A 22,542-nucleotide genomic window follows, 5' to 3' on the forward strand; every position below is an offset into this window, starting at 1 on the left:
ATCTGTCTCTTTGCAAACAGTCCGTTCTGTGTGAGGCTAGTCTCTTTCTTACAATTCATACTAAGAACGAGAAAAGCTAATTCATATTAATATGCAGGCTCTTTTCCATCATTTCTTGTAAAGTTATAAGCACAATCGGAATGTGATCTGCTTTCCAAGGCAGACATATCAGGTGACAGTTTTGTTTTCTTACTTTCTTTTTAAAGAATCAAGGAACTTGGTTGACACGGACCAGATTTTTGCAAGACATTTTCCCTACATTTATTTTTTTTTACATTTTGTATCTAATAAATTTACCATTCTAACCAATTGTAGGATGTAATTCGGGGGCATTAAGTACATTCACACTGTTGTGCAACCATCACAACCACCCATCTCCAGAACTCTTCTGTCTTGCAAAACTGAAACTCTGTCCCCATTAAACATGAACTCCCCATTCCCTCTTGCTCCCCAGCCCCTGGCAACCTATCCTACTTTCTGTCTCTGTGATTTTGGTACCAATTACCCCAAAACTGCAGTCATACACTATTTGTCCTTCTGTCACGGGCTTATTTTATTTAATGTGGTGTCCTCGCGGGTCAACCATGTTGTAGCGTTGGTCAAAATTTCCTTTCTCTTTAAGGCTGAGTAATATTCTATTGTACGTATGTACGTGCCACATTTTGTTTATCCATTTCCCCACTGATGGGCATTTAGGTTTCTTCCACCCTTTGGCTATTGTGAAAAATGCTGCTGTGAACATGGATGTGCAAGTATCTTATCAAGTCTCTGCCTTCAATCCTTATGGCTTTATAACCAGAAATGGAATTACCAGATCATATGTTAATATCTGGTTTAATGTTTTCAGAACCCTCCACACTGTTTTCCACAGCAGCTGCTCTGTTTTCTATTCCCAGTAACTGCATACACAGGTTCCGATTTCTCTCCTTTTTTGCCAACACTTGTTATTTTCTGGGATTTTTGTGGGTTTTTGATAATAGACATCCTAATGGGTTTCATTTTTATGATGTGCTATTTTTTACTATGGTGAAATATATATAACATAAATTTTGCCATTTTAACCATTTTTAAGTATACAATTCAGTGGCATTAACTACATTCACAAAGTTGTACAATCATTATCACTCTATTTCCAAAACTTTTTCTTTTCGTTTTTTTAAGATTTTATTTTAAGCAATCTTTCCACCCAGTGTGGGGCTCAAACCCACAACTCTGTGATCAAGAGTCGCATGCTCCACCGACTGAGCGAACCAGGTGCTCCCTCCAAAACCTTTTCATCACCTCAATGATGAAGTGTTTAAAAGTAAATTTTAGACATTATGATAGTTAATCCCTAAATGCTTCAGCATGTGTCTCTAGAAGATAGAGACCTTTTCCTATATGCTATTATCATATGATACTATACTATTATCATAGGAACACTCTTCACTCACATTCCACTGGAAAGACCTATAAGGCCATACTTACTTGAAAGGGAGGCTGCTAATTATAGTGTAGTTGAGCAGCCATTTGCTCAGTTATAAGGGAAGAAAGGCGAATGGATTCTAGTGCTTTACCAAACTACAGTAATAATGCAAAAAAAGGCTAAACTGATTCACAGTACAGGAATTTTGATGGCTGGTGATACTGGAAATCTGGTGCAGTGTCTCAATGATGCTATCAAGGACTCAGTTCTTTCCATCTTCTACTCTACCATCCTCAGTATGTTGTCTTTGGATCCTCGTGTTTGTTGTCTCATGGTTATATTATAACTAACATGGCACTAGGTTTCATATTTTCAAAATAGCATCCCAAGTGGGAAAGGAGAAGAGTGGAGGAAACGATGCTTTCCGTGATCAGGGATGCAAACCCTTCTCGTTTGCTATTCAGCAAGTAGACTTCCCCTTGACTCTCACTGGCCAGGTTCAAGGGGTCTGGAAAGATACTCATCACAGAAACCAGATAACTATGATTGGCTTAGACCAGTAGGGACTTACACCAGTCAGGGCTGAACGCATTACAGTCCTGAATAAAACTATACATTGTTGGCTAAGAAAAAGAGGAGAAATGACTAGTGGGTTGGCAATAAATCTGCCACATGGGCAACATTTTAAAATATTGTTAAAGAAATAAATGGACTCTGGGGAGGATTTTGGCTTCGAAATTCTAAGAAGATATCAAATTGAAATACTGCTAGAAGGGACTTCTTTCTGGGATTATTCCATAAATGGTGTGGGGACAGTGTCTATCATCCGTTTTTGAGAGAAAGAGTTCCTTAAGCCACTAGCATGAGAAGATCCCTATAGTGATCTGTCAATGGTAACTACTTTTAGAAATCAAGAGAGCACTGGGAAAAAAACAGTCACCATGATTTCTAGTTAGAAATCATCATGTTCTTTTGGAGATGGTAATATTTTACAGAAATCTTTAACTAATAATATATTGTCTCTTGCCAGTGCTCATGAAAATTATTCTGGGGCAAAATCGACCTCATTGATTGAACGATATTGTTTTCATCCAATTAAAGAAAGTCATATATTTTAGGGTGACACCAGGTCACTCAAATTATGTTTTCCCAAACTTAGGATTCAGTGAAAGCAAAATTTTTACCGTCAGCGTAATGAGCTGGTTGTATTGCAGATTTATATCTGAGAGCCTGTAAACATTTAACAAAACAAAACAAGTAGTCCTTGTTATTACCCCCTTATAATTGTAAATGAATTACAAAATAACACAAGCCTTTCACATTTACCCATGACATGACTGACTGGAAAATAACTTAAGATTCCCAGAAGGTTAAAAAAAAAATCAAGGATGCTCTTGGTTCATAGACATTGTGACAATCCCAGTTCTTAGTGGGTGACTCGTTAATCTTTCCTGTTCCATTCCAGCTGGCCCTGAGAGCAGAAAGAAAAATTGCTTTGGCAGGGAGCTCATTTCCTGATAAATTACAAAAAAAAAAAATATAGCTGAAGATCCAGAACATCACTTCCAGTGGAATATAGTTAACATTTTGTTAAAAAGCCATCAAATGCTAGGCAGTTATTGGTTCTTTCAGTGTATTTCCAACTGTCATAAAAACCCTCTGAATAAATACCATTATTATTCCCATTTGACTAATGAAGAAACTGAGGCAGAGAGAGAGAGCTTAACAACCAAGCTCATACAACTGGTAGGTGGCAGAGCCGGGATTCAAGGGCATGGTCATTTGGCTCCAGAGTCCTTGAGCTACAGCTGCCTCCTATTACCGTAGGTTGTGCAAAATCCTTCTAATTCATAACAGGCAAGTCCTTTCCAGCCCCAGAAAATATTATCTTAACTTTGGAGATATTTTATTATAAGTGGTTTCTCACTAATAACATTGTAAAATCTGTAAATGAAGATGATCCAGTGGGCTTTACTTTTCCATTTGTAGATTGGAGGAGTTTTACCATCACCTGATAGAATAGGAAGTTTGTCATCAAAGGTTATCATTGGTAAGAGTATGCTGTATTCTTTGACTTCAGTAGCTTCATGAAGTTATACTGTAAGAACCATCTGTTTGGAATTTGATGATAAAATAATAATTATATGACCTCAACTTTATCACAACCCCTCTTCTGAGTCAGTTGGACTCTCAGGTGCTGAGATAGTTGGACTCAGGTGCCGAGGTAAAGTGTGATTAAATTAACAGTGCATTTGCTTCCATGAGATTGTAGATTTTCCAATGGCCATGTATTCTCTTGAGGATTTACAGCCAGAAGACTTACAGAAGAACAAAAGCGTCACCAGCGGGAGCCACCACCCATGTTTGATACGGTTCAGGTTCTCTCTGAGGAAGAACAGAAGCTTCAGGGAAGCAAGAGGCAGATCAGGATTTTCAGCTTCTGACTCTGTACTGAAGAGTCTCCACTAGGCACCTGCCACAGATGGGGTGAAGGAGAATGAAGATCACTCAAGCTTTGGGAATATTTATTGCAAGAAAAGAACACACAATTGAAATGTACAGAGAATACACAGAGCTGGTATTGGCTCTCTAGAAGGATTTGACCATCTGGATAACAGTTTTGCAAATCATTTGGATAAATGATACCATTTGGAAGAGAGCCTTCCAAACCAAATCTAAATGCCAGACTCCTTTCGAGAAGGTTTGTGCAATTTTGGCTCTTCTCCTTTCGTCAGAAATTCATTAGGTGCTATTGTTCTAGATATAGTTTAGCATTTGAGACACGGGGACCATCCTAAGTTTCTTTACTATGCAGTATTATTGGAAGGCTAATATCAATAGAGTAAATATTACACGGAATAAAAAGAAGAAGTATAATTCAGAATGGAAAGATACAAGTATCTTAGGTGTATGGAGTGTTCTTTCCCCATTCCCCCTATTTCCTCAAAAGACAAGGGGAAATGTACTCTCTTAGCCTGTAGGCACTGTGTTGCTATAGCTCAAGGAAAGACTAGACTGTGTCCTTGCTAGGAAATGTAAGTAAAGTTTGAGTGACACTTTCTAATGTGACTGGAAACAATGGACCAATTTATTTTGATGGGGTCTGGAAGGATAGAAGAAAGTGAACCATCTCAGTTTCAACTTTTAATTCTCAGATAACAATGAAGCAGTGAAAAAAAAAAACAATGAAGCAGTGAAGAGAGTTAATTTAATAGATCTATTCATTTATTCTTTGCAGAGGTACTTCCAATCAAATATCTAAACTTATCAAGCCAGAACAGCTCAGAGAATATCACGAAACGTAACCAAATCAAATGTTATTTGCTGCCACCTCCCAAATCCTCCTCCAGCACAGGGAGTAGAAAATGCATCAGTGTTGTTTCTCTACTGCAGGGTCTTTGGTCACATTATACTCTACACATGGAGGGCATCTGGGTGGCTCAGTAGTTGAGTGTCTGCCTTTGACTCAGGTTGTGATCCCGGGGTCCTGAGATCGAGTCCCACATCAGGCCTGCAGGGAGCCTGCTTCTCCCTCTGCCTGCGTCTCTGCCTCTCTCTCTCTCTCTGTGTCTCTCATAAATAAATAAATAAAATCCTAAAAAAATAATAATTTATAAGCTACATATAGGCTAAAGAAGGACAAATAGTTGATTTTGGACAGAAAAGTATATGTAACAGTGACCTCTCCTGCAGTTAATACAGTCCCACCAGGGAGGAAGAAAGAAGTAACAGGACCAAGATATGTCAGATGGGGCATTGATGGGTTAGCAATACCAGTAACAATACCAAGTAACTCAAAGATGGATAAGGAGGCAATGTAGGGAAGGGAGCCTTCCACATTCACACACACATACACACACACATACACACACACATACACACACACACACACACACACACACACCCTTCATCGTTCTGTTCTTAAGTTCCTATTTGTCAGTTGCCCAAAGAACCTGGTATGGTAGGGTGTATTATGACTAAAGAATGTGTTCTTCATTACAAGACTCTTCCTTTATTATTTCAAAAAACTGACTTAGATCATCATGTATTTCCTGATCCTTGTCAAAAAGATTTATAAACTGTCTAGGATCTAACCCACTTCAATAAGACAATAGAGATCTATAGTTTAAAAAGACATAACCATGGGGCGCCTGGGTGGCTCAATTGGTTAAGTGTTGGATTCTTGATTTCAGCTCAGGTCAAAACCTCAGGGTTGTGAAATGGAGCCTCACATCTGGCTCTGTGCTCAGTGTTACCTGCTTAAGATTCTCACTTTCCCTCTCCTTCTGCCCCTCCCCACTTCCTTGGCTTGCAATCTCAGATAGATGATAGATAGATAGATAGATAGATAGATAGATAGATAGATAGAAGATAGATAGATAGATATATAGATAGATAGATAGATAGATAGGAGGGAAATAAACAGACATAACCAGGGGTGCCTGTCTGGCTCAGTCAGTAGAGTATGTGACTGTTGATCTTGGGATCATGAGTTCAAGCCCCACATTGGGTGTAGAGCTTACTTAAAAAAAAAAAAAGATATAACTAGATCACAGATTTAAATGTGAAGTTATAAATCTTTTAGAAAAAAATAGAAAATCTTTGAGATCAAGGAGTAGGCAAATAATTCTTTGATTCGACATCAAAAACACAATCCATTAAGAGAAAATCTTGGTAAGTTGGAGCTTAATCAAAATTAAACTTTTGGGCATGGCACCTGCCTGGTATAGTTAGTAGAGCGTGAGACTCTTGGTTTTCTGGTTGTGAGTTCAAGTCCCACATTGAGCATAGAGCTTACTTTAAAAAAAAAAATTAAACTTTTGCTCTGCAAAAGACCCTGTTAAGTGCCGAGACCATTCAATGGGGGAAAAGACAATCTTTTAAACAAATGGTTCTGGATATGCAAGTGAAAGATTATTATTTTTTTAATTTTTGTTTATTTATGATAGTCACACACACACAGAGAGAGAGAGAGAGAGGCAGAGACATAGGCAGAGGGAGAAGCAGGCTCCATGCACCGGGAGCCCGACGTGGGACTCGATCCCGGGTCTCCAGGATCGCACAGTGGGCCAAAGGCAGGCACCAAACCGCTGCGCCACCCAGGGATCCCGGAAGATTATTTTTTTTTAAATATTTTATTTATTCATGAGAGACACAGAGAGAAAGAAGCAGAGACAGAGCCAGAGGGAGAAGCAGGACAGGCTCCCTGCAGGGAGCCCAATGTGGGACTGGATTCCCAGACTGGGACAGGCCCTGAGCCAAAGGCAGATGCCCAACTGGTGAGCCACCCAGGCGTCCCGGTAAATAAAATCATTAAAAAAAAAAAACTGGTGAAATCTGGATGAGGTCAGCGATTATATCAATGTTAGTATCTTGATTGTTGATATTGTACAATGGTTGTAGGGGATGTTACCATTGGGGAGATTGAAGGATACACAGGATCTCTGTGTATTATTTCTTACAACAGCATGTGAATTTGCCACTGTCACTGATGCCTGCCCCCACCCCGCAGAAATGGCGTACCCAATAGGTAAAATTCTGAAGAAGCTCCAAAGGAGTTCCATTGGAAGCTAATAACACAACTATCCAGACTTACTCTTTTCACCTCCCAAGGCATCCATTTAAATTAAGAGAGAGCAATTTCATCTATCATTAGGCAATCAATACAGTATAGTTTTCCCAGAATTTGAATATTAGTTTACCCTATGAGAATTAAACCAGCAAAAATAAAATAATTTAGGAGAGTAGCCATTAGCTATCTTAGATGCTTTGACAATAAATTTAGAAGAGCAGTGCATACTGAAAGATATCAAACGATAGCAGGAAGGATGTCTGCATTCTTCTAGAAAAGCAGGAGCCGGGGATCCCTGGGTGGCGCAGCGGTTTGGCGCCTGCCTTTGGCCCAGGGCGCAGTCCTGGAGACCCAGGATCGAATCCCACATCGGGCTCCCGGTGCATGGAGCCTGCTTCCCCCTCTGCCTCTCTCCTCTCTCTCTCTCTCTCTCTCATAAATAAATTTTAAAAAGAAAAGAAAAGCAGGAGCCCAGAGAGGAAAACGGTGTTAAGCTGTCCTGAGCCCTGCCTTGGAGGGAAAGTACCTTGTCCTAACACAGGCACTGATCTGCTTGGCAGTTAGAGTTGGCATGGCTGCCACTTACAGAGCATATATTATGTGTGAGGTGCTTCACCTACATTGTCATTAATCCTCAGCACAATCCTACTAAGTATTATCATCATAATTACTAAGACTTAAGAGATGAAACTTGCTAAAGATCATACAGATAGTGACAGAGGTGGATTTCAATCCTGTGCCCCACCATACCATTTCCATTCCACGATTCTGCTTCTCTTTAAAGGAAGCATGTAAAACTATTGTTACATGGTCTTAGAATTACCTTCTCAACTCTCATCATTCTACTTTCCTGCTTCCAGATTTTGGTTGCCCAGATAGAGGTTCCTATAAGGGGTACCAATGTGAATATCTGCCCATTTGACAATTGTACTTTCCACTGTATCTGAACACATTGGCATTTATTTATTCACCGGTCTATTGTGTTTTTTTAAAAAAAGATTTTATTCATGAGAGGCAGAGAGAGAGAGAGGCAGAGGGAGAAGCAGGCTCCATGCAGGGAGCCCGACGTGGGACTCGATCCCGGGTCTCCAGGACCACGCCCTGGGCTGAAGGCAGGCACTGAACCACCGAGCCACCCAGGATCCCTTCACCAGTCTACTGTAAAAATGGTTAAGAGGCAGGAGTTCCCCGCAGGCTGCTGATTGTGGGTACACTGGAGCATTCTGTTACTGCAGACATATAAGATACTGTGCGTAGGTTAACCTCCAAGGGTACTACCACTCTTGTGAGACCATAGTCTTTGGTGTCCTCCCTCTTTTAAAATTCAGTCTTCATGCAGCAGGATGGGGAAATGGCATTACAGATTTAAGTAAGTGGCTCAGACCCGTGGAATCAATTATTGGCAACATTAAGTTTAAGAACTAGTAGGTCTCTGAACTCTTATTCCAGTGTAACCATTTCATCTGTGCTCATCCTGTCAGAGCATCCGACTTCAGGAGCAGATCTAGAATAATTGGTTTACATGCTCAATCAACATTCCCATTTTCTGTATTCACTCTACATCTTGGCCAATGATGAAATGATTTTTGTCAGCAAAATGATTGCTTTATTAAAAGCCCACAATTTTCTGGATATAAATAAATGAATAGACACTGACTAGCCGTAGTAGATGTACTTAAAGTGTTCATCATCCTTCCACATTACATAAACTGGGTAGCCAGGCACCACTGGTTCCTAGAACAGCTTTTATGTATTGTATAGATTGTTACACATAAATAGTTGTATTCATGAGACTTCATCTCAATTATTTCCACTACCTGGTATGGTACCTGGCCTAAGCAGGATGTCAGTACTTGTGAATTGGATTGGATTGGATTGGATTGGATTAGACTGGATTAAATTGATTGAAAGTAGCTCTAATGTCCCTCAACTCCTAGATTGTGTCATTTATTTAACATCCCTACCCAGACAGCTGTTTACACCATGACTGTTCACAGACACATTATTAAGTTTAGGTGACTGCCCCTCACCTGAAAGATCTACTTTATCAGGTAGGTCACTTCTGGTAACTAAGACCTTCCTTATCGGTCACCAACCTCAAGGGAGGGTCATGTTATTTCTCTGATCCCAGTACTTGGAAGGTCCATGGAGTGAGTGTCAGCGTGCAAAAGCAGGTATCATGGAGGTGCTCAGATATGGGCAGTGCTGGTTCAAACTCGTAAGCAACTTGTGATTCACTATAAAACTCAAAATAATGAGCGATTATATCTCCGTAAAGGTACCTATTAATTGCATTATTCTTCTGTCAGGTCACCTATGGAGGTCAGTTTTTGATACACATTCCTGCAGCTTCTCATTTTCACTTCATTTTTGTGGGGAATTTTTTTTATTCATTTATTTTTGCTTTCATATATAACATCCAAAATGCCTGACATCTGTTCTTTTCTCCCATTGTGTTTATTAGAGTTAATTTAGAATTATACTCAATGCATTGTTTTCCAAAACAGTCATCTTTAGAGTCTTTGGAGATAGTTGCTCAATAACATGTCATGAGAAAAGTTCGGATTTGCAAAGCCTGTGTCATTTCCTCCTGCATTGCTAATTTATTTAGTAAGCATTTGTTTCTAGCACTCTTGTCTGCCAAGCTGTAGACATGTGTACATGCCAGATCCGTAGAGCCATAAATCCATAAATGTTAATAATAACACTAAAAGTAGGTTGGAGGGATCCCTGGGTGGCGCAGAGGTTTAGCGCCTGACTTTGGCCCAGGGCGTGATCCTGGAGACCCGGGATCGAATCCCACGTCGGGCTCCCGGTGCATGGAGCCTGCTTCTCCCTCTGCCTGTATCTCTGCCTCTCTCTCTCTCTCTCTCTCTCTCTGTGTGTGTGTGTGTGTGACTATCATAAATAAATAAAAATTTTTTAAAAAGTAGGTTGGAATAAGCCTTTGGTACCTAGTCTTTCTGAAAGTCTTAACCCAAACCCTTTCGTCCTTTCTTAAAAATATCGATGCTGGGATCCCTGGGTGGCTCAGTGGTTTAGCGCCTGCCTTTGGCCCAGGGCGCGATCCTGGAGACTTGGGATCGAATCCCACGTCGGGCTCCCGGTGCATGGGCCTGCTTCTCCCTCTGCCTGTGTCTCTGTCTCTCTCTCTCTCTCTCTGTGACTATCATAAATAAATTTAAAAAAATAATTAAAAAAAATATCGATGCTTATATAAGGTAAGTGTGTTTATAAGAAGTTTCTCATTTAGTTCTCAACTAAGGCTCTGGAATATTTAAGCTAATGCTAGATAGCAGTCATCCTTGTTAACTGCGTAAGGGATCTCCACAAGTGTGAATGGCAGTAATAGATTGATTTGGATCATGGTTTCATAAAATACAATTTTTTTTCAATGAGTGTAAACTTTCTTTCCTCCCTGAAAGATTAAGGTAAATTTTTGCCTTAGTTATTAATGACTATTGATTTTATTTCAGTGGTACAGGCATGGATGGGAAGAAATGCAGCGTATGGATGTTTTTACCTCTTGTATTTACTTTGTTTACTTCAGCTGGATTATGGATAGTGTGAGTATTCTCTTTTTTAATTATTTAAGGACTTGGGTGTGATGCATATCAAAATGTAGTTTTGATAGTATATGGCATACCTATATAAGCGTATTTATAAATACTTTAACATAAGGTTTACTGATTCAACCTTGCTAAAGTCCCCATTTTGTCTTCCCTTCTTCTATTATCCAAAGTAAATAGCAAGAGTAATACATTATGCAAAGCAAGTAGTGAAGGATACTGGTTTTATTTTGTGCTTTATTTTGTACTTATTATAAACTGGTCTTATTTTGTGTTCAGTAATGAACATTCCATAAACTGGTGATGGGGATTCATTATTTGCAAGATTTGCTCATTACATGAACATGCTAAAGATTCCATTCATGGTCTGGTGCATAGTCCAGTTTTGATGTGTGACGGGGTTTGATATGTTTATAATTTGAATATTGTTGCATTGGAAGTCTTAGCTTATCACAAAATGCTCCCACACTTGATTATTTCAAGTACTATTTCCCTTCCAGCAAATTATTTCAGTTCCTTGCAGTTCACTAAGAGAAATTAGAAAATCTGAATTCTAATTTTAGTGTATAACCAAAGTTATAAGGTCTTATTTCTTTGTTTTCCAGTTTCCAAATTATAATGATTACCATTCACTTGAGGGGTGTTTTGAAAATTAAAGAAATAGTATTAATAATCACATTTGAACTTCAAAGGCCTAAGTGAGCTATAGGTAAACATTATGGTAAGAGAGATTTTTCCAGTTGGGAAAAACAGTAAATATGATTTAATGTGGCTAGTCTAGTAAAAATGGGAAATGAATCTTTTTTTAAAATTTTCTTTGTTTTGTAAACTTTAATTGTTCTTTCTTTATAGATACTTTATAGCTGTGGAAGATGACAAGATTTTCCCATTAAATTCAGCTGAAAGGTAAAGCTGATCTCTGGATAATTCATTGTTTATCAATAGACTTAACAAAAATTTTCCCACTGGTGAAGCTAACCTGTGCACAAATGACTGTACTTTAACCTAGGTTTTTTGTTTTCCAGAAAACCTGGTGTGAAGCATGCACCATATATAAGGTAACTTGATAATCTCTTCTGATCTGTTGGATTCTAGGAGAAGTTGGGAGAGTGACTTAGTTTGGGCTACTCTAACAAAGTAGCATAGACTGGGTGGCTTATAAACACCAAAATGTATTTCTCACAGCTCTGGAGCTGAAGGTCCAAGATCAGGGTGCCAGCAGTCTGGTTTTGATGAGGGCCCTCTTCTAGGTTGTGTCCTCACATGACAGAAAGGGGGTGAGACAGCTCTCTGGGATCTCTTTTATAAGGGCACTAATCCCATTCAGGAGGGCTCGACTCTCGTGACTTAAATATCTCCCAAAGTCCCCACTTCCTAATAGCATCACATTGGGGGTTAGGATTTCAACATACAGATTTTGAAGGAACACAGACATTCAGTCCATTGTAAGTGACAGATTTTAATAGAATAATAATAAAACATGTCATAATTTTCAAGTATTGCAGGTGACGAACCTCCTGCAAGCTGTGTGTTTAGTCAAGTTATGAACATGGCAGCATTCCTAGGTAAGAAGAGTGGAAAGAATACTTTATGGGCTTCGGTACATTTCTTTTTTATTTTAAATACTCCCAAACCCACATCGAAAGCATGATGGGAAAAAAAAAAAAAAGAAAGCATGATGGACTTAGCTGATAATTTGGTATCATATCAAGTCAATATGCTGAAGCTGGCTTTTCATTCTGAGGGTCTTTTTTCTGTAGTTTTATGTTCACGCTGATTACCTCACCTTTTCTCTTTCCTTTGTCACCTTTATCATTTCAGTGTATTCTTGATTTTATTTCTTTTGCCACAGGAAATAATATATTTCATGTGCCATAAAATCCTGCATGAGAATGCAATACTGTAAAATACATTTGTGTTAAAAATAATGCCTTATTTATATCTTCACTGGCAAGGATGACAAATGCCTAGGCTTTGTGATAAATATTGATGTGTGTACACACTGCCTTTAAATCTCAAGGTCAGCATCAACATGGGTGACACCGTCTCCTATACATATATATGCATACCAAGATGGCAGATGGAGATATAGGTTAAAAAAAAAAAAAAGGAAGAGACTCAGGTCTAGTCTCCATTCCGTACTTTTCTTTTAGGGTCCCAAGACCATGGTTTGTTCTGTGAGTGCTTCCCTCTGAGGATCGAGGGAACCAGCCAAGCTCTCCATCCTTTTCCACATCACCTTTGCATACCTAATCTTCCCAAGTCCAGTCTCCTCAGTGTCTTTCAAAGGGTCAGCTAAGATCATCCTTGGCATGCTGTGGAGGATGGGCCAGTGACAGCTAAATTTTTCAACAGTGTTTTTCTGGAAATGGGTGGTGAGAATTTCAGCCTTTGTGGCACCTGTTCCCCAGAGAGGTGACCTGTTATTTCATCTATGTAGAACCTCACCCGAAAAAGTTCTACTCATTCTTAAGGGTTTTTTTTTTTTGTTTTGTTTTGTTTTTTGTTTTTTAATGCTTGCTGCAGGAAATGGAAAGACCTATAGAACTCACTGGAAAACCAAGGGAGATGGTTGGTCCAACATGCAACACAGACACAATCTTAGTTTTAGAAGGCTCACAAGATGAGAAACGTGGAGAACGTTCCCAGGGAGGCCCAAGAGGCCCCCCTTGAATTTGTGAGGTCAACAAGAAGCACACTGAGGGGGCCTGTCTGCAGTTAATAAGGTCCTTCCCTGGAACTAACTCTCTTTGGGTCAAAAGCCTGGGTCACCACCCAGGCTTCCCCAACATTAGCCCATTTGCCTAGGCAGGAAGCATCTGGAAGGCATGGACTGCTGCGCCACTGCTAAGGAGTATGTCAGGTACAACCCTAATGCTGAAGTTGCTGGATCTTTGAAGAAGCTCCTCTCATCATGCCCTTGGTAGGCAGGATTTTCATACCCCAGCTAGACCCCAGTTCTGCGAAAGGCAGTCCTTACTGCAGCTGGTACCCATGTGGGCAGCACTGCCAGTCCTGGCTGGTCAAGTTTTGTCTTCACCGCCCTCAGCCTCAGCCACCACCAGCTTTAATTCTCACTTTTTTTTTCTACTTTTGACACCAAGGCATAAATGACTGCTAACAAGCTATTTGCGTTTAACAGAACCCAAAGCCCCGAGGGAGAATCTCGAATTGCAGGGTCAGGGACCTTTCCCAGTCTGCCTGCAGGCACAACACACAGGCCTGCAGGTTGGTACCTACTCATATGATCATGCCCCACAGGGTGCAATAATAACAGTAATTAATAGCAGTCATTTATATTCCACGCACAATGCTAAGTGCTTTGCAAATACCACCTCATCTAATCACGACACACAGGAGACTGCCCTTATTAAAAAGCTGTCACAAGCTGTTTGTCCTCCATTTGGGCTTTAAAAAAACCAGTGAACATGTTGGAAGCCACATACTACTTTCTTCATATTCTTGAGATGAATTGATATTTCCCAATCGTCTTTAGCCTGTAATCTGAAAAATGCCAATTTGCACAGCTTACAGATTTATCCAGTTATAAAGCTTATGATTAACTAATTACAAAAGCATTTCCAAAAACAAAGTTACAAAAACAAGCTCCCCTCTTCCAGATGACGCTTGTCATCATCTTATTCTCTGGTCCTCCCCTGTTCCAGCAAGAAGCACTTAAAGCCTTTACTAGCTCCCCACTCTGAGGTATCACAGTATATCCAGTGTTTATTCTTTATTATCTTCCATCCTTTTTAATACCATCTGGTAGACACAAAACTGATGAAGATGAGTGTTCAGGGGGAGGAAGCCCACAATTATTTATTTATCAACTCTGGGAGTGAAAAAGAATCCATTTACTAACAATTCTTACTCAAAAAAGAGAAGGCTTTCATCTCCCCAGGCCAGTCCCTGTTAGGTCTCAGCCCATTACTTTATTTATTTATTTTTTTTAATAAATTAATTTTTATTGGTGTTCAATTTACCAACATACAGAATAACACCCAGTGCTCATCCCGTCAAGTGTCCCCCTCCGTGCCCGTCACCCATTCACCCCCACCCCCCGCCCTCCTCCCCTTCCACCACCCTAGTTCATTTCCCAGAGTTAGGAGTCTTTATGTTCTGTCTCCCTTTCTGATATCTCCCACACATTTCTTCTCCCTTCCCTTATATTCCCCTTCACTATTATTCATATTCCCCAAATGAATGAGAACATACACTGTTTGTCCTTCTCCGATTGACTTACTTCACTCAGCATAATACCCTCCAGTTCCATCCACGTTGAAGCAAATGGTGGGTATTTGTCGTTTCTAATGGCTGAGGAATATTCCATTGTATACATAAACCACAGCTTCTTTATCCATTCATCTTTCGATGGGCACCGAGGCTCCTTCCACAGTTTTCAGCCCATTACTTTAGACGGCATAACCGACTTTAAGAAACAACCTCGACTGCCTATAAATCACTGCTTATAATCTGCCATCTAGATTATAATTTACAATCTACAAATGAGTCCGTGTAGCATTTATTAAAATCAGTTCGCTAAGATCTTCCATCTTGTTGATGGACTAATCAAAGATCCACTCAATTATTTTCTTTACACAATTAGTTATGTGCTTTGTCCGAATCCACATTTTTATTTCCCCCAAGGGGGTTAAAAGAGACCCAAGACATATTTCTTGAAAGGAATATTCTTTTCTGCTCTGGACAGGTTGTGAAGATAAAGCTGATAGCTGAATGATTTCCGTCACCTAATAGCAGCTTCTCCCCTCCTTCAGCCAAAACACATTGATTGCCGTGTTCTACTGCAATCATAAATAGGAATTATTGATGCATAAACAATAAAACTAAACAAATAAGAAAAGAATTTGGCCAGGCACCAGTTTAGAATTACAATGAAGAGCTGCTATTTTGGGTTTGAACTTTAAAAGCCCAACTGGGGGCACCTGGCTGGCTCAGTCCTAGAGTATGTGACTCTTGATCTCAGGGTTGTGAGTTCAAGCCCCACATGGGATGTAGAGCCCACTTTTAAGATAGATGATAGATAGATAGATAGATAGATAGATAGATAGATAGATAGATAGACGGACCTGGGTGGCCCAATATGTGCCTTCTGCTAGGGTCATGGTTGCAGGGTCCTAGGATCTAACCCCGAATCTGGCGCCCTGCTCAGCGGGAAGTCTATTTCTCCCTCTGCCTCTGCCCCTCCCGCCACTCATGCACGTGCAGTGTCTCTGCGGGCTGCTCTCTCTCAAATAAAAAAATAAAACCTGGGACACCTGGGTGGCCCAGAGGTTGAGCACCTGCCTTTGGCCCAGGGCGTGATCCTGGAGACCCCAGATCGAGTCCCATGTTGGGCTCCCGGCATGAAGCCTACTTCTCCCTCTGCCTGTGTCTCTGCCTCTCTCCCTCTCTCTGTGTCTCTCATGTTTAATGAATAAAATCTTAATAAAAAAAAAAAGAAAATAGGCAATTATTCTACTCTCTGTGTTATTTTACAATAAATAAAAGATACTTGTATGGCAAAGGACTATTCCAAATACCATAAACAATGGAAGGATGGGTTTTATTTTTTATTTTTTTTAAGGATGGGTTTTAAAATCTTTTCTAAAACTGTTGATAAAATTTTTAGTGAAACTAAATTTTTTTTAAAGATTTTATTTATTTATTCATGACAGAGAGAGAGAGAGAAAGACAGGCAGAGGGAGAAGCAGGCTCCATGCAGGGAGCCTGACGTGGGACTCGATCCCAGGTCTCCAGGATCACGCCCAGGGCTGAAGGTGGCGCTAAACCGCTGGGCCACTGGGGCTGCCCGAAACTAAAATTTTTAATGAAACCAAGAAACCAATCAGAACATCAATGTGGTAAAAATTGGTCAGCATATATAAGGCAGCTTTGAAATCGCCCCACTGCTCAGAAGTCATTTTCAAGCATGTATAATTAAATCACTACTTGGTTGAAAAGAACTTTATAATTGATAATCTGAATCTGCCTCCATTAACCCTGTTAATAAAACTGTTAAAAGACTAGAAGCTTATAATTTCCACCACCTTAAAAGTTCAACTAGAACCTTTTTTTAAAGTGCAACCTCTATGCCCAATGTGGGACTTGAACTCACAACCAGGCATTCCACGCTCTACTGACTGAGACAGCCAGGTGCCCATCGAATCTTTTTTTTTTTTAAGATTTTATGTATTTATTCATGAGAGACACAGAATGAGAGGCAGATACACAGGCAGAGGGAGAAGCAGGCTCCATGCAGGAAGCCCGATGTGGGACTCGATCCCGGGTCTCCAGGATCACACCCCAGGCTGCAGGCGGCGCTAAAGTGCTGCGCCACCGGGGATGCCCGAATCGGATCTATATTTAAAGGAAATTTTGCTTAGCCTGAGCTGATCAGTAATGGTGTTAATAGGCAAAAAGGGCAGAGTGTGGTGTTTGGACTGCCATTCTGGAAGTTGGGAGTGTTGGGTTGGATTCATGTCTCCAAGTGGGTATTCTGTTTCCTGCTTAATTTCATCATCTGTTCAAGATAAAATGATTTATCATCATATTACAAGTGGGAGGGCTGGCAGTGCTGGGACCAGAAGATGATACATGTCCTATGTTTACTGGAGAGAAGTGAGTAACCCAGAAAATGGCCATTGAGCCTCTTCCTCTCCACACAAATGGACCGAAGAGGTCAACATGAAGAGCCACCTGTGTCTTCCTCAGCAATGGTTTTAGGGCTTCAGCCAAAGTTCTAGAACAATCCTATCCCTCCAAACTAAATGACATCCAGAGAGCTGCTAGAGTAATACTTTTCACTAGTCATTTTTAAAAGAAATGAAATGTGCTGTCTTGGTATTTTGTCATTATGTTCTAATATCCATATACAATTAATAGCAAGTGTCTCCCATGGTGCCTTGTGTTGAAGCTTCTGGTCTTAATTTACTGAACTCTTCATCTGATGATCTCTTTGTGTCAGAGGGCTTATCTGGGATCTTTCCTCTCCACTTCCTCCCCCTGTTCCCATCCAGAAAGTAGTAAGAAGTTGTGCTGATTATTTTCATCCTCTGGAATACTTGTTGTTATTATTAGTAGACATCAGATATATTATAACTTCTAACTAGATCCCTCAAACCATGAGATTTGGAACTCTTTCAAATCAAGTATCATTTATAAATTCTATGACTGCTAGTGGGAATTAGATGAAACATAAATATACTAAAAGCTAAATCAGAGTTGAACAATTTGAGATTTTATAAATTATGGTTTACTACTATTTTGTTTCTAAAATCCAAATATCAACCAAGTTGTTTACCAATCTTTGATCAGAGGTACTTGGAACTGAAAATCAACTTGCTGAGCTTCACTTTGTAGCTTGAAACTATGAAATTCAGCAAATGTAGGAAATTTAAATTTATGGATGGATTTCCTTTATTAATGACTACTAATAAGGGCCTATAATGAAGATAAAAACCTTTAGCAAATAATTACCTACTTAATTGCTGTATAAGTAGGTAATTCTTGAATTTCTAATTGTCCTCCCTGTTAATCCTCAATGTCAAAATAAATCGTCTTAGGAAGTAGTAAGGGCATTTCCTTATATGTATATAATTTATATTAACTGCAAACACTTTATTTCTCTTATTTGTAGACTAACCTCTCCCAACTTTTTGTATAAACATGAAAATACCCCTGCACTAAGCAACTAATAAAAGGGCATTCTTATATTCATGGCTCGAGTATGGACCATCCTCAAGGTCACTCTTAGAAGTCAGGTTTGAAGTGTGCCTGGCTGGCTCAGTTGGAAGAATATGTGATTCTTAATCTCAGGGTTGTGAGTTTGAGCCCCACATGGGGTATAGAGATTACTTAAATAAATAAAACTTAAAAGAGAAAGGTCAGGTTTAAATCTAGGTAAATTCCTTTATTCTCTGACTCTCCCATAAAAATTTACTTCAAAAGATGGTCTTTTAAAGTCAGTAACATCATAGAAGAATTGAGCGTTCTTAATATAATCAGCATGGTTTTTAGTACATACAAAACCCACGAATCTGCTATGTTAAAATTCATATTTCACAATTTAATTACTATAACTGCTCTAATTTAGATCAACGATCCTCGTCCTTTGACAATGGTCACTTCCAGATAGAATTAGAGGGAAGAGAGAATAAACCAGTAATCAAGGGATTTGTACACTTCCCTCCCTCGTCTTTTTCCTTCCTATCCCCAGGGACGATTTCTGGCACAGGGACCAGCAAGTTTATCTTGATGTGGAACCCTGTCTTCGTCCCCATGTTTTCCTGCTGTGTCTGTTCTAACACTGTTATACTAGAAGGTGGTTGAATTAGTGAGTTCTCATGCCATGAATTGTCATATCCCTGTCTTAATTGTCATGTCAGGCCTCTGTGATATTCTTCTAAGCCATTGTGTCCTTTGCTGACCTTGCTTTTGAAAACTCTGAGAACAACACAAGTGGCAGCTCTGTCATCCTTGCATCACTTGAATAACATACACCGCTGCTGCTTCAACTCCTCTCTGCTTCCCCCAGGTTAGGCATAATAAAATGTCCAAATAATTGTAAGCATTGCATGAAAAATTTCTTTTAAAAATAATCTGCCCCTTCAGAGACTTAAAAAAGTACTGTGGCAAAAAGTTTAATATTGCACACGGGCTTTAGAACACTGCCTGTCTAGCTGTATGATTTAGATTTTTGCATTTTAACATTTCATTTTATCCCCAGCTCTTGTGGTAGCTGTTCTACGCTTCATACAACTGAAGCCCAAGGTCTTAAATCCGTGGTTGAATATTAGTGGATTGGTGGCGCTGTGTCTGGCTTCCTTTGGGATGACCTTACTTGGTAATTTTCAGGTACTTTATTTGGCCTTTTTTTTTTACCTCCTTCTCACCCTTTGCCTATATGATTGTCATGGCCACTGCTTCTGCACAATCTTTTGAATAATGCTAATAGTGGTTCCTAATAAGCATGGGTTCTCCAGCAGCCAGTCCTTCTAGTCTTCAGGCCAGGCTACGTATGTTCACGTTGAAGTGAAGGTGCTCACTATGCTTTGAAAGTACAGCACAGCCATGGGGAGAGGTAGCTACTACTATAGCCATGTATCTTTTTTTTTTTTATGATAGTTACACACACAGAGAGAGAGAGAGAGGCAGAGACACAGGCAGAGGGAGAAGCAGGCTCCATGCACCGGGAGTCCGACGTGGGATTCGATCCCGGGTCTCCAGGATCGCGCCCTGGGCCAAAGGCAGGCGCCAAACCGCTGCGCCACCCAGGGATCCCAGCCATGTATCTTCTGCAAAGGATTTCAAAGTGCTTTATACTTTTTCTCATAACAAATTGTCTCCTAATGTACCTTTCTAGAAAAATAAGAGGATCATTGCCTTTCTAAAACTAAACACTGAACATCCTTTTTGGATAAAAGCTTGTACTTCATATTAGCAAGCTCACGTGGAAATCAAGTTTGAAAACCTAGAATTTCTCTAGAATACCTATGACCTGTATAAAGATACATTAACACTAACTCTTCTTCCCAGAAATGTAGAAGCCCAGGGTCACAATATTTAAGAATAATTTCCGCAGGGATGCCTGAGTGGCTCAGTTGGTTGAGCATCTGGCTGTTGAGCTCTGCTCAGGTCTTGATCTCTGGGTCATGAGTTCAAGCTCCATATCCAGCATGGAGCCTACTTTAAAAAAAAAAAATTCCCTTGCCAATACCATCATCCAACTCTTGACTCAAATGACTCCATTTGTAAGATAGACAAGGAGACCCCCGCACTGGAACAGTAGTTGTCTGATTGCCATGCCTCCAATACCTTCCCAGTGTCCTCCAACCTGTGCTTTATACCGTGGTGAGAAACTTCCTCCCTGCAGTCATATACCAATCCTGACACTTCCTTCCCTTTCAATGGAGTGAAATCCAAATAGCATAGGCATTCAAAAAAATATGGTATTGGATTTTCTAAGACTGTGTCTCATTCCAACCCTTAGTCCTGATGATTCATTAAACCAGGAACTCTTTCCCCAGCACTTCACCTGGCACAGAATAGCAACTGAGTAATTATTTTCAAATTGATGGGTCATTTGACAGATAGGTCATCCCAATAAGTCAAGCCTGATCTATTGAATTGCTACTGCCTATCTGTACTGCAGATGCTGGCATGTTGTAAAGTGCTCACTATCAATTCTCTCAACAAGGGCTTGGATGAAAGTTACTGAGTACCTCTTGTTCTTTCCTAAAGTCCAGAGATTTTGGTGAACCACAAATATTCAAAACCATGAACGATGACACTACATATGATGAACACTTTCTGGAATATCTACAGAGAATACACAGGAAACAACAAATTAGTTGCCTGTGAAGAAACCAAGTGGCTAGTGTGTGGGGGCGGGAGACAGTATCTTCCATCAGTACTCTCTATAATTTTGTAAAGTTTGAACCATGTAATTATATAATCTATTTTTAAAATTAAGTTTAAAATAATAAATGAATAGACTATGTAGAGCATGGAAAACCAATTTCCTAGAAATAAAATTTAATTTGAGGAATTGTTGTTTAAAGTAAGATTTGAAAAGATGTCTTTTGAGCAAAGAGAGAAAAAATGGTGTTTTCCAAAGAAGAGGAAAAAATACTACAGCCAAAAACAATAGAAAACATTGTGAAAGGAAAGCAATATTGATGTGATGCAACCATTATTCTCACAGCAATGTCAAACAATAAAACATCTGAAGACAATGGCAATTCAAAAAAATATTTTACCATTTTGTAAGAACCATCTCTTCAACTATAGATTTTATTTTCTTATATGTATAATTAAAAAATATGTAATTGCTAAAGATGTTTTAAGTGACCACTATTTTCTTAAAGTGACCAGTGTATTTTTTACATCAGTAGGTAATGATTTGGAGAGTTTATGTCTTTAACCCTCAAATGAAATAACCCAAATGGGTCTCCTTTAACCTGTTACCTCTATAAAAGCCTTAACCAGAAAGCTTCAAACACTAATGTCCTTTAATGGGTCTATAAATATGGAAAAAGCTAGTAAGTGGCAATTTTCTTACTATAAAAAGAAAATAAAACAAAATCCCAGTAACGTTGAATTGGTCACATTATACAGGCCAGTCTTGCAGGAGTAAGTGTTGTTAGCTGTCTATGTCAGTAAAATCCTGACCCATTTTGAATTGGTCCTCTCCCATCAGTAAATACACAGCCAGATCCCAGGTCTCATTTCTTAGTCTGGAAAACAAAGTTTGGGGTGCATGTTTGTAGAATCTGACATTTCTCTTTTCTATGTAACTGACCTGCTTTTTTCTTTTACTTTTCCACACTTTTCTGGAAGATAAACCCAAGGAATTGATTACTACTGCCTGAGTGGTTATTCTAGACAAATATTTTGAGGTTTGGGGGTACCAAAACCTTTCTCCCCTCAGAGTTCAGACCATTTGAGAACAGATACAAAGAGCCAGTGGAGATGAAGGACTCTACTTTTTCCAAAACCTATCATCCCATTATTGAGACATCACTTTACTTATTTTTTCTCCCTCAGGTGTTCCAATGGCCATTGTGTCTTTTCTAAACGGGCCTCCTTGTCATTATCTGTTCACCCCTTAGCTCACAAATGATGAAGAAATCCATAATGTCGGAACTTCTTTGACCTTTGGGTTCGGCACGTTGACCTGCTGGATCCAGGCTGCGTTGACACTCAAAGTCAACATCAAGAACGAAGGACGGAAAGTTGGAATTCCACGAGTTATTCTGTCAGCATCTATCACTCTCTGTGTGGTCCTCTGTATCCTTTGAATGTGAAAAGGTTCTTTGGCAGTGGGATTAAAACACAGATACGTAGATGAGAAAATTACCTTTCTGATAGATTAGGCTGTACTGTCAGATTATCTCAGAATCTTAGACAAAAGAGAAGAGACCTGTTTTTTATGCCAAAGAGGAGATGGAAAACTAAAAATAAAGCAAGCCGTGCCTTCTCAAAATTGTTTTTATCTG

At 39.6% G+C, this 22,542-nt stretch overlaps 1 protein-coding gene across 3 annotated transcripts in view; it reads left to right on the plus strand.

Moving 5' to 3' along the window:
- Positions 1 to 22,542, plus strand: part of TMEM150C (transmembrane protein 150C) — a 73,865-nt gene that overhangs the window by 46,758 nt on the left and 4,565 nt on the right. For all 3 annotated transcript variants that reach the window (XM_055313165.1, XM_055313164.1, XM_055313166.1), the window contains exons 2-7: positions 10,454 to 10,543; positions 11,399 to 11,452; positions 11,572 to 11,604; positions 12,044 to 12,111; positions 19,272 to 19,399; positions 22,156 to 22,333. In XM_055313165.1, coding sequence (XP_055169140.1) covers positions 10,464 to 10,543; positions 11,399 to 11,452; positions 11,572 to 11,604; positions 12,044 to 12,111; positions 19,272 to 19,399; positions 22,156 to 22,333 — 541 coding nt within the window. In that variant the 5' untranslated portion in view covers positions 10,454 to 10,463. The remainder of the gene's footprint in view (positions 1 to 10,453; positions 10,544 to 11,398; positions 11,453 to 11,571; positions 11,605 to 12,043; positions 12,112 to 19,271; positions 19,400 to 22,155; positions 22,334 to 22,542) is intronic.

This window comes from Nyctereutes procyonoides, unplaced genomic scaffold (genome assembly GCF_905146905.1).
Source record: "Nyctereutes procyonoides isolate TBG_1078 unplaced genomic scaffold, NYPRO_anot_genome, whole genome shotgun sequence".
Taxonomy (NCBI): Eukaryota; Metazoa; Chordata; class Mammalia; order Carnivora; family Canidae; genus Nyctereutes; species Nyctereutes procyonoides.